Genomic DNA, 12,479 nt, shown 5'->3' on the forward strand with positions numbered 1-12,479 from the left:
GCCACGTGGCATCATCTCAACGGAGTCATCGTACGACGACGCGTGCGGTGGACGCTGATGTGGGCCCCTTACCACTCGTACGAACGAACTGGGTCCCACGTTATTACCATTGGCCTGGCCCCTGTTATTTTTTCGTCAGGTCCTCTTTGCAATAATTTAATTACAAATAAATCCTAATTTTTTATAAACCCTCCATTAAAGGTTACTCTTTTCTTTCTTTTTTAGGCTATTGTGGAATTTGGTTCCATTCCATTCCATTCTCCTTCTCCTCTCCTCTCTCCATCTCCACCTCCACCTCCACCTCCACCTCCCCAGAAAAGCAAGGGAGGCCGCATTCTCACCATTATCAACGTCATCATGTGCGGATTTCTTGATGTTTTTGGTTAGATTTTTCATCTATTTAGTGAGATCTAATCTTTGTTTTGGATTAGCAATCAACAATGGTGAGGGGGAAGACGGAGATGAGGCGGATAGAGAACGCGGCGAGCCGGCAAGTGACCTTCTCTAAGAGGAGGAATGGGCTCCTCAAGAAGGCCTATGAACTCTCCGTGCTCTGTGATGCAGAGGTTGCTCTCATCGTCTTCTCTCCCCGGGGAAAGCTCTACGAGTTCGCAAGCTCTAGGTCTCTTCTGAAAAATTTAAATATTTATTGCTATGCCTTCGTTAATATTTTCCTCTTTTTGTTATCTTGTTGATCTCTTGATGTTTATCCTCAGTTTCTTGCTAGGGTTTGATGGTACGGTGGTGCAGTGATGCTTTGCATTTTGTTTTGTTTTGTTTTGATTAATTCGTCTCTTGATGCTTTATGACATGATGCTGTACTTTGCTTTCATTCAAATTTAAAAGCTTTCGTTTTGTTTTTGTTTGTTTTTGTTGTCATTTCATTGTTTTTTTCCAGCTAAGTAAAAATTTTTTTCTTTTTGAGCACTGAACACTCATTGCACAAGGACTGTACTAGTTGCAGTAAAGTGAGAGAGTTGGTCTTTGATGCCTGGAAATGAAGGACCATTAGTTGGACGCTAGGTTTTAGTTTTATATCCGTTAATTAAAAGATAGCTTTTGGTACCAGTGACCTTGCTATTATAACGAAGAACAATGAATTATTTTTCTAAGTTGGGGTTTTTACCAGATATACAAGCACCTGATCCTTTTTTTTTTCTTTTAATAGAACTTCTATTGATTAAATCGGCAACTCATGTCTACCATATCATGCGTAGCATAGTGATTTTAGATAGAGATAACTCAGACAAACAATTACATACATGATACTTTAATGAATATTGCTGATAGGTTTTACTAAACTTGTGCTAGAGTTAGGAGTGTTTTTTTGAATTATATGTAGCTTAGAATCCCGCGGAAGTGGTAAATCATGAACATTATGGCTATAAGATAATAACAGTTTGAGTTTTAGGAGAGATGGGCAAATACTTGCAAAACAGTGTGCGCCAGTTGATATCTAAGTGATGGATACTGTTTGACAAAGATGAGATGCCCTCTTGGTTATATGTGTGGATGCATTGAAATTCAGACCATCTTGAATTTGTTTTCACCATGTTTATTACTTCATTTTGATTAGAACAGGTTAGTAAATCTTGATGATGGAATTGAGTTAGAGTTGTGTGATTAGGATGTAAAATTACATCTACCTAAGAATAGCAAGAGTTAAGTCATGAAAGGTATTGATATTAATTACAGAAGAGATGTGCTTGCATGAGCTATAATGCACAATTGCATCCGAAAGGTCATTCCGGTTGCCATTTTGAACTTCATGGTGATTGATACGATGGCTTACTCTTGGTTATGGATGGATTTGATACCACAAAATTTTCTTGGATGATTTTTGCAAATCTTTAATAGATTTGATTTGATATCATAAAATATTTTTAGATAGTTTTTGCATTTTTTTTTTTAGATTTGATATCATATTCTTAAAGCATAATTACTATTAGTGATTTATAATTTTTTTTATTGTAGTTTTCTAACATAATTAAAATACTTTTGTATAAATAAACTTTTATTTTTGTACTTCATAACAACAATAAATAAAATATCTTTTAACTACTACCCTCTTCATAGTATAGCCTACTCACTTTTTTTTATAATTATAATTTCAGACCAACACATTTTAATTAAAGCCTAAAAGACACAGTTACTCCATTCAAAATATTTTAAGTCTCAAAATAGTTGAATTAATTTATGATTTGATCTCAACTACTTATATAGATATTTTTTAGCACTCAACATTCAACCTAACATTAATAATTCCCAATTTACTTCTAGAAATATTATTGAATGGCTTCTTGACACAAGTGCATTTGTTCACATAACTTCCAATTAGCAATTAATAGAATTGGTGACGCCATACCAATACTCCAATTAAGTGATCATTGATAATGGTTATGCACTATCCATGTTTTCCTTAGGTAACTTAACACTACTCACACACGTTAGACCACTTCATTCTAAAGATGTGTTAATTGTACCCACCTTATTATGAACTACTAAATTTGTCAAGAATAATTCATTTTAAAGGATCTTACAACCAAGATTCCATTTCTCATGGTTAACATCTTTCAACCTATATTCCTTAAAAGATTTCTTTGACTTTCACAAATCTTGTCACTCTCTTTGATCACCATGCTTCTCATGATCTTTGGCATTAACATCTATGTCATTTGTGTTACTTTTTTATAGTGTGTCTTGTAGTTTATATATTAAGACCCATATAATAAATTATTTCATCATATTTTCAAAGAAAAATATTCTATTTGTGGTTTTACCAAATCTTTACATCTAATTTAATTTGATATTTGGGCCCTTATCATCATTTTTTTTTGGGTTGTTTTCACTTCATTATTTTAGTTAATGGCTTATGGCTATGACACTTTATTTTGATATCCCCTCACTCACAAAATCTCAAACACTTATGCCAACGACCAAATGGTCTATTGGTATACGGGTCGCCGATAGAACTCTTCATCGAGGGGTGAGAGTTCGATTCTCGGCTGAGGGCACATTTCTGGGAGGTATGAGCGGTGATTGTGTGCGGGTGGTCCCAGCGCCCATGTGTGCGTGGGTCCCACCCCCACTTGCTCCACCGAGGCTTGTGCACACCCCTGATGATTTGGCAGGGCCTTCAGGCTGTCTGTTCCTCTTGTCAAAAAAAAATCTCAAACACTTACCCATCTTTAAAACTTCAAAACAACCATTGAATGACTTTTTTTCGCTATTAGCCAAATCTTTCAATGTGATGGTGCTCCTAAACTTACTAAAGGTGCTTTGCTCACCGCCTCATTTCCCATTGTATTTCATTAAGCATTTATTGCCTTCATATCCCTCAACAAAACGGAGTTACTGAGTGTAAAATCCGTCACTGAAATAAGACTTAACTCTTTTTCTCAATTTGTCACAAATTAAATCTTTTTGCCTTAAGCCTTTGTCATTGTTGTCTATTCCATTAATTTTCTCTCTACTCTTACCCTTCAAAACAAATCTTCACATGAGCTTCTTTTATCTTACTACATCTAATTTTACTTTTGTGTCTTCGAGTGTACTTGTTCTCTACTCTATTCGCAAAAAAAATCTCACACTAGAATCAACATCATGTGTTATCTTGGTGATTCTTCTTAGTAAAAAGGCTATTGTTGTCTTGCTCCTCTTACATCTAAAGTTTATATCTCTTACTACGCTTTCTTGAGATGGAGGTTTTATACACCCAATACTCCCCTCCTCCTCTTTCTTTCTCTCTATCTCCTCTTACTACACTTCCTTTACATCTCTCCCTGCCTCATTATCTCACACCACCACACCCTTATCCCCATCGAAATTGACTCCAACCTTAACCCCTCCATCTTAACATTCCATGATTGTAGGTAGGCATAGTCTCACTTTGTGTTTCTCTTAATTTCATTGACTATATCACCTATAACACAACTACTTGTAATTTATTTGATCTTGATTCCACTTTTTTTGCCTAAGTCAACAAATTTCTACATTGGCGATATGTTGTGCTTAATGAGTTTGGCACTCTTCATCAAAATCAAATCTTGATTCTTGCTCCTCCACAACTCGTACCAATATTGTTGGACATAAATGGGTCTTTGAACAAAATAAAATCTAATAGCTCTCTTGATTGCTATAAAGCTTGCGTTATTGCCAAGGGATACCATCATTCCTTTGGCATCGACTGCACTAATACTTTTTAGTCATGTTATTAAACCCATCACTATTTACATCACTCTTCTGCAGTCATTAGCAATTGGTCTATTTGTCAACTTAATGTCTATAGTGATTTTCTTCATGGAAATCTTCAAGAACCATTTTTCATGGCTTAATCTACTGGCTTTGTTGATCCTCATCACTAAAATTATATTTGTCATCTTTACAAAGCCCTTTATGGCTTTAAGCAAGCCCTTTGTACCTGATTCAATCGCTTGAATAAAAAACTTTAGAACCTTGACTTTTCTTTATCCAATGCTGATACTTCTCTTTTTATACATGCCATTTTTCTCTACTATTTTTTATTTTAGTTGATGTGGATGATGTCCTCGTTATAGGTTCCTCACCTATATCCATTCCATCTCTTATGCTACATCACTTTTCCATAAAATACCTTAACCCTATTCATTACTTCTTTGGCATGAAAGCCACACTAACACCATCTAAACTACTCCTTACCCAAATTAAGTACACACCAATGACCTTTTTCACTGTACACATCCAAGAATGTGCTTACAACTATCACCTCAACACTACCACTATCATGGTACCCCTTGTTTAGATCTTGCTGCATACTGTAGTATTATTGGTGCTATTAAGTACCTTTGTCTTACTTGCCATGACATATAAGAAGCGAAAACAAGAAGGTGCTCTTGTTCCTCCACTATCATGTTATGAACTAATATTGTATCACTTTACTACTTGGCGAGATTGATTTATACAATCTCAAGCTCACTGTATGATGTGATAATCTTGGTGTTACTTTTCTTGATGCATATGCCATCTCACATGTTCGGACAAAATATATTGAAATCAATATCCATTTTTTCCGTTATCTATTAGAAAAGGATCTATTTATCTATTTTATATATGCTTTCGCTTAAATTACTAACTTCATTATCAGAGTTTTAATTGCCATATCCTTTCGACGACTTCATAACAAGCTCACAGTTTTTTTTAATGATTTTGTATATCTTTAGGAAATTTAATTTGATATCACAGAATATCCATGGGTGATTTTGCATATTTTATAGAAGAATTCATTGTATATTCCCAGGACATAATTACTTATTAGTGATGTACAAATACTCCCCTTAATTGTAGTTTCTTAATATCAGTAAATTCTTGTTTATAAGGTCTTGTGTCGCATATACAACAATCAATAAAATATCTTTTGATTACTGTTCTCTCTCAATTTATTGGAGTGCACTTTATTTAGGATCCGTTGGCAGTCATTTATATTATTATATTGGTTATTATATAGCTTGTTTTTGGGTTTTATGTGTTGTGTGGAGTTAGTTTTTGTTACGATTGTGTACTTGATGTTATGTGGGTATATTAGAATGAGTTAAAGGGTTTAGGAATTCGGATTCCTAAAAGATTTAAATATAAGACATTTTGTGTTCATTCTTTTGGGATGCACACATGTCCTACAAGCTTATCTTTCAAAGTGTTAGTATTTTAAGCTTGTTTTTTTTTCTTGAGGGTTAACCAAATATTGGTTTTGTTTTGGAGTGGTGACCCATCTCCTATGAGCTTGTATTATTTCCTTGGTTGAATTTTGACTTTGGATGCAATGTTATCCGTGGGTTGCCACTCTTAGTTGAAAGATGGGGAGGTAAGGTATCTTGTTTGCTTTCTTGTATGGTACCATCTTGGATTTAAACCATAGCCGTTATGATTACCATATGTGCATTACATCATTTCTTGATTGTTCTGATCAGGTTATAAATCCAAATCATATGGAAAATGTGTATTGATTGATTGGTATGCCTAACTAAATAACCTTGGTTGCTAATTTTTGGTGTAGACCACTGAGGAATAAATTGCTCCCACTACATTGGTGGCTTCTGAGTAGCTGATTTGTTGTTAGTATAGACTGTATAGTTGCTTTCCCGTGGAATCAGCATTACCTACCATTTTTATTCTTTGATCTTTCCTTTCACTTTTGAACTTTGGATCCTTGTCAACGGGTTTTTAACTTTTGATCTTCATAACCTCTCTCCCGCATTTTTTAACTTTTGATCTTCATCTGTTTTCTACTTTGAAGATTTGGTATATTGTCTGAATTCACTAGAAAAATCTTGAATACTATTAGTGAATACACTTATATACGATACTAGAGTTATGCATCTATTAAAATCTGTTTTCACGTTCCACTAGTCCACCCATCAAACATGATAACATAAGACGTTAATTTTCTATTCTATCATCTGTTGCTCATGGAAATTCATTTTTATAGCTTTTCCTTCCTCATAATATTTCCCAGTCCACGTAAGGCAACAAACTATAACATCTTTTCCAATATAGATTTTCGTATAGAATAACGGAAGTTGTGTAAAGAATTTAGCTGCTTGCTTGTATGCTACTTGATACCAGCTGCATCAAAAGTTATATTATGCTTTGAGTTCCATAGGAGCTAGGACACTTTCTTTTGACCAAATTAATTCATTTTACCCTTGTAATAACCCTTGTATTCTAACCTTTTATTACAAGTTTCACCTTTGCAATTAGGTATATTCCTTATTGCAGTTGTTTCTCTTCTCACTCTATGGAACACCTCTCCGTGATGCTTGAGGGATGTAGGTTTTATTCAGTTATTAAATTTCTTAGTTGGTGTATTTTTATGAGTTGTGTTCTATGGAGATAAATGTCGACTTTATGTGTTTTGTTCTCCAGATTCATTGCCTACATTTCAAATTGTGAAAAGTATAGAAATGACCACAGATCAGGAAAGGAGTACTGACATGCATAACCATATCCATAGAACAACAGGATTAATTATTTTTGAGACACAAAGGAGTGGCCTTTTAGAAGTGGTTAGAGAGAAATTTGTTTCTGTTTTTTTTAATACTTGGACAATTCTGAGATGCTGTTATTTAACACTGATTTTACTTGGCAAATTGTGATTGTGGCTGCCATGATATGTCTTCCATTCACCGGAATGATATAATGAAGTATTCGTGGATAGAAGAGTTAGAGCACGCAAACTGATTCATGCATCCAAACTGTTGTTATTTATACTGATATAGTTTGACAGCATAAATTCTTGCCACAGCTTTTTTTCTAGATCATAAAAAATGAACCATCAGTTATGTATTAATACGTATTAATAAATGCGGGAGAGAGGTTATGTTCTTCAACCTTGATGTTTTGATGTTAAGGTGAAGTAAATAAGTCATTATATAAGATTTTAACCCACTCTTTAATAGGTTGGTTTATCGAAGTACAAGTTTGCCAACAGTATTCTGACACTGTTCTTTAAAAATTTTATCAATTAATGTGAAAACCTGTACACCACCTTATGACTATATTGCCCAATGATTTCTCATTGTTAGATGCTGAAGAGGATGAATAGCTGACTACGGATAGAACATGTTATTTCATTTCTTTGATGGCCTACTTGATCTTTACTCTACTAAGGTTGTACTTATCATATATATGCAAATATATGCTCATTTGATTTACAAATTTAATTTAGCACCCAGCATATTATTGATCGCTACAAGGCTCATACAAAGGCTGAAAGCACCAATGGAACCTTGGAACAAAATATACAGGTTAGTTCTCCCTTAAGATTGAAGTAACATTTTTGCCTTTTAATCAATCTTAATAATTTGAATAAATTTCCACATATCAAGCATACAATAATCTCTTAAAGTTGATATTCTTAGTTTCCAACCATTTCTCAGCAACACTAATCATGTCAAGGTAGTATGCATTACACATCAACATGGTCATCTTCCCCATTTGGTGTTGTACATGTTATAATGCACATACATATTCTAGCTTGCAAGACAGTCATGCATGATGATGAATATAATTGTTCTATATTTCATGGTAATCAGTAATCACCATCTCATTTAGACAATATTCTCTCATATAAATTTTGGTAACCCTCAGCATTGGAAAAGCAAGGCTTCAACCATGGAAAGAAAGATAGAAGCCATTGAAGCCTCTAAAAGGTGAGGGATCACATCTTTGATTCCTCTTCAATAACAACTTCTCTCACAACAAAATATGCTACAGGAGGCTTTTAGGTGAAAATTTAGAACCATGTTCCATACCAGAACTAAATGAATTAGAGTTGCAACTAGAAGCAGCTTTACGCAACATCAGGAGTAAGAAGGTAACACCTTAACTTACTAACTCTACATTGAATAAAGTCTCTTACTACTTAGCCCTTTTTTAATTTTTTTTTTAAATTTTCTCAGAATCAAGTATTATCTGACCAGATTGAGGAGTTAAAACAAAAGGTTAACTGCTGTTCGTCTTTAAAATTTTGTTGTTGTTTTTTTATTGTAAAGAGTGCAAATGTAAATAGTTGATCAATTTCAGGAGAGAATCCTAATGGAGGAGAATGCAGTGCTCAGAGAGAAGGTAATCTAGAAAATTTCCAAGAATTACATTGATGACTTTGAGTGTGTAACTGATGGATGGATCATTTGATTCATTTTCATCAAAGTGCAAGGTTGGTCCTGAGATGATATTAAATGCTCAGAGGGATGCTGCTGCTCAAGATAAACCCAGAGATAATATGGAAGTAATAACAGAGCTGTTTATTGGGAGACCTGGAACTTGAATGATGCTTCGGAGAAGTTTACTTTCTTGTCACCAGAGAACTAATGTATGATAGGGAGCAAGTTGACTATTCTTGCTTCAAGTTTTTCTTTTCTTTTTTTTTTTTAAAAGCATTGCAAGTTGCTGAAAAGTTAGATGGTTGCATATGTGCATGTTTGCATGTATGCCTATAGTTCATTTTAAGTCCAGGGAAATTGGTATAATGGAAAGTAACTCTCAGCCAAATATAGATTTTCTCTTGTTAAATGCAAAATTAATGTAAGTACTAGTTGGAAAGATAAGCTCTGTTTTGGTATTGTTATTGTTATTTTTGGTTTCTTATTAAATTTAGATGCAATACTCAGTCTTGTATTTAATAGCATCTTTTGTGTTTTGTAAAATTCTAATGTTCAATTCTGTTTTTAGTTGAATTTGTTCATATTATTATCTCTGTTGAGTGAGTTGTATGTATTGAAACTCAAATATTATTTAATATATATTTTTTTTTTATTTATGTGGCTTGTTTTAAAGGGTGATTGAAAGATAAGTGAGTTAGCATGTCAGCTATCACAACATTATTGTTCTTAATTTTTAATTTATTATTATTTATTTATTTATTTTTGCGGTGAAATCTTGTTTGCAGATTATGAGGCGTAACATGCTGGCCACTGGCTATTGTGTGTGTGTGTGTGTGTGTGTGTGTGTTTGTATTGTAGAAATATTATTGTGGTCAGTGATAAACCATGTTATGGAAACCACAACAATATTCTTGAAAGGAAAAAAGTTAAAATGAAATAAAAACATAATTTCACATGGCATTGGTTAAAGTGAATGTCATATAAGTATAAATATATAATATATATATATATATATATATATATCAACACATTTTTCACATGGCATTGGTTAAAGTGAATGTCATATAAGCATATATATATATATATATATATATATGATATTTATATTTCAACACATATTTTGAAACAACATTATGATTCTATTAAAATTAGAAAAAAAATGAAATACTAACTCTCATACATAAAATGATCTAAATAAATATTTATATTTAAATATTTTTGTTCTTCTTTTATTTATATAAAATTAATTTAATTTATGCTAGATAAACATTAGGTGGTCTCCTATAAGTTTGTTTTATCATAGCTTGGAAGTGATGAAAGTGAGACCAGATAATTAATGTTAATTGATATGAACATGATGCTATGAACCTGAAAGCAAAACGTCCAATAAACAAGACAAAGCTTGGTGATTGAATACCATCAAGTGCCATTAACACAAAGGAATAGAAGATGCAAAGTGAAAGTATATATACCCTTTCTAACTTGCTTTTGAGCTTTATATTTATCAAGTGGTCCACTTGGTAAACATGCATAAATCATCAAATAAGCATCACCCACAGGAAAATCAAATAATATTAGATTTTTTTTTTTTTAAAAAAACACATCACCAACAATTCTTATCCTATCTGTACCAGATTTTTAATACAGGACGTTCCTTCTATGTTTGTGCATGTTCTTAATTCCTATTAAATAAGGGCTACTTGCCAACTATTTATTTAATAATAATAAAAAAAAAACATCAAACTCCAAGCAATAAAGCAATGGGGTTCAAAAAACCTTGAAGATGCTGGCAAACCATGAAAGGGAAATTCCCCCTTCATTTTTAGTTTGATTGAAGTTAAAATTAAAAATCTAGTGTTGCTGATTGAAGGGTCAATTGTAGACAAATTTATTTTTTATTTTTTATTTTTAAAAGTTTGCATAAATAAGAGCAAGTGTGAAGCCAGCCAATTGTTCATCATTTTCCACTCCTTGTAACAATCCTATCTCAAATGCTCTCAATGTTTTATTTATATAAACTAGATAGATGAGTTAGGTTATGCTAATCAATGTGATAAGGATATGAACTTGTTCTTCTGATATGGGACAAGTTTGAAAATGATCACAAGTTTTGGCGCATGTGACAAATATTTTCAATCACTTAAAAGTTCTATGGTTTTTTGTACTTCGTTTTTCCAACTATTTCATAAATAAGTTGTTGGCTCTCTGATTTTTTAGGAGTCTTTGACTTTAAATAAGTTTGGAGAAATATTAAAAATATTATAAAAAATAAATCTCTCGCAACATATAGTTATATATATATAAATAAAAATTTTAACTCAAAATTACTTGTTTAAAAAACTCACATATTTATTATAAATAAAAATTTTTAACTTAAAATTACTTGTTTAAAAAACTCAAATATCTATTACTTTGAGCCAACCATATTTATATCTACGTCCCAAGTTTCACACACAAACAGTTTGATTAAAAAAAAAATTATTTATTAAAAAATTGTGAATTTATATTTTGATCCATGAACTTGAGAAAGGTATGTATATGGTGGTTATGGCATTGGACAGATGGACTACTTTGAACATTATAATATAATAATAATAACTAAAAAATTAATTTACTTTTCTTTTTCAAACTCATTGTAACTGACCAAAGAAATTAAAAAATACATATATATATATATATATATATTGGAATGGATATATATATATAGAAAAACATCGTAAAACATCCGCAGTTAAAGCACAATGATCAGATTTGAGAGATATAGACTCATTAACGTATTGATTAATGTTAAATTAGTATTTAAAATTTTTTGTTGTTGATTTATAAAAGTGTATTATATTTTTACTGTACTACTGTTTATTATATAGTATATGACCATTGGATAAAAATTCAACCGTTAATACGACGTTAATAAATTACTTGCCCTATATATAGAGATAGTAAAATACAAATTAAGTAGTTGCTGTACTATGGATTCTTACAACATGTCACAATGGAAAGTCTTCTGAGTCTTCTCAAGTTATAAACAAGAAAATGGTCTTATATTATATCCCATCATTTTCTTAACCTGTTTTGTTTTGTTAGGGCTAAGAGGAGCCCACTTAGAAGGACAGATCCCATCGGATGAGCACATGCCACTGTGCGTGCAATTAAGGGTGATCACTCATAGGACGGATGGGGACGGTCCAGATGTGACAACCATATGCGTCTAAAACCAAGATGTGTGGTTGAGATTGTCCCCTTTGTCATGCTTCAACTCATCCTCATCCCCATCCCTTTAAGCAAAATCCAAGCATCTTCCATGCTCTCCCAGTCTCCCTCCACCATTGCCCCCTTTTGGCTAATTCCCATTTTGCCTATTTCTTTTTGTGTGTGTGTGTGTGTGTGTTTTATTCATTTCAATCATTGATTTTAAGATAAGAGTATGAGAAATTTATACATATATCAAATCATTTAAAATTATTAATATTTTACTTGTTTAAGTTTTTGAGCTTAATTTTATAAAAGTTGTATGCTATTATTCTTTTCTTCATTATTTTGCATACTTAGTTTTAAGTTTTTGAAACAGTTTATATTGTTCCAAAAAGTTAAGTGATTCATTGGCATTTATTGTTATGGTAAATTGTCAATTATTTGATAATGATTTAATTTCTTATATTACAAGTGAGTTGAAATTGTTGTATCATTTGTTTTCCACATTATTTTGCTTGGTGCCAATTTATATGTTGGACATAATTTAATCATTTATTTTTTGAAGTAATTTTTTTCTAAATTCCAGAAATATTGCTAGTTTTTTTTTAAAAAAATATAGTTTTAGTTACCAAAAGTTATTAAAGTAAAAAA

At 32.2% G+C, this 12,479-nt stretch overlaps 1 protein-coding gene across 1 annotated transcript; it reads left to right on the forward strand.

Annotated features, from left to right (window-relative positions):
• Positions 1 to 253: 253 nt before the first annotated feature.
• Positions 254 to 9,106, forward strand: LOC120275512 (MADS-box transcription factor 50-like). Its single transcript, XM_039282120.1, has 8 exons — positions 254 to 359; positions 432 to 622; positions 7,700 to 7,778; positions 8,122 to 8,183; positions 8,248 to 8,347; positions 8,433 to 8,474; positions 8,557 to 8,598; positions 8,684 to 9,106. Exons 2-8 carry the CDS (start codon positions 441 to 443, stop codon positions 8,798 to 8,800), a joined length of 624 nt encoding a protein of 207 aa, XP_039138054.1. The 5' UTR covers positions 254 to 359; positions 432 to 440; the 3' UTR covers positions 8,801 to 9,106.
• The last annotated feature ends 3,373 nt before the right edge of the window (positions 9,107 to 12,479 follow it).

Source organism: Dioscorea cayenensis, chromosome 14 (genome assembly GCF_009730915.1).
Source record: "Dioscorea cayenensis subsp. rotundata cultivar TDr96_F1 chromosome 14, TDr96_F1_v2_PseudoChromosome.rev07_lg8_w22 25.fasta, whole genome shotgun sequence".
NCBI classification, from domain to species: Eukaryota; Viridiplantae; Streptophyta; class Magnoliopsida; order Dioscoreales; family Dioscoreaceae; genus Dioscorea; species Dioscorea cayenensis.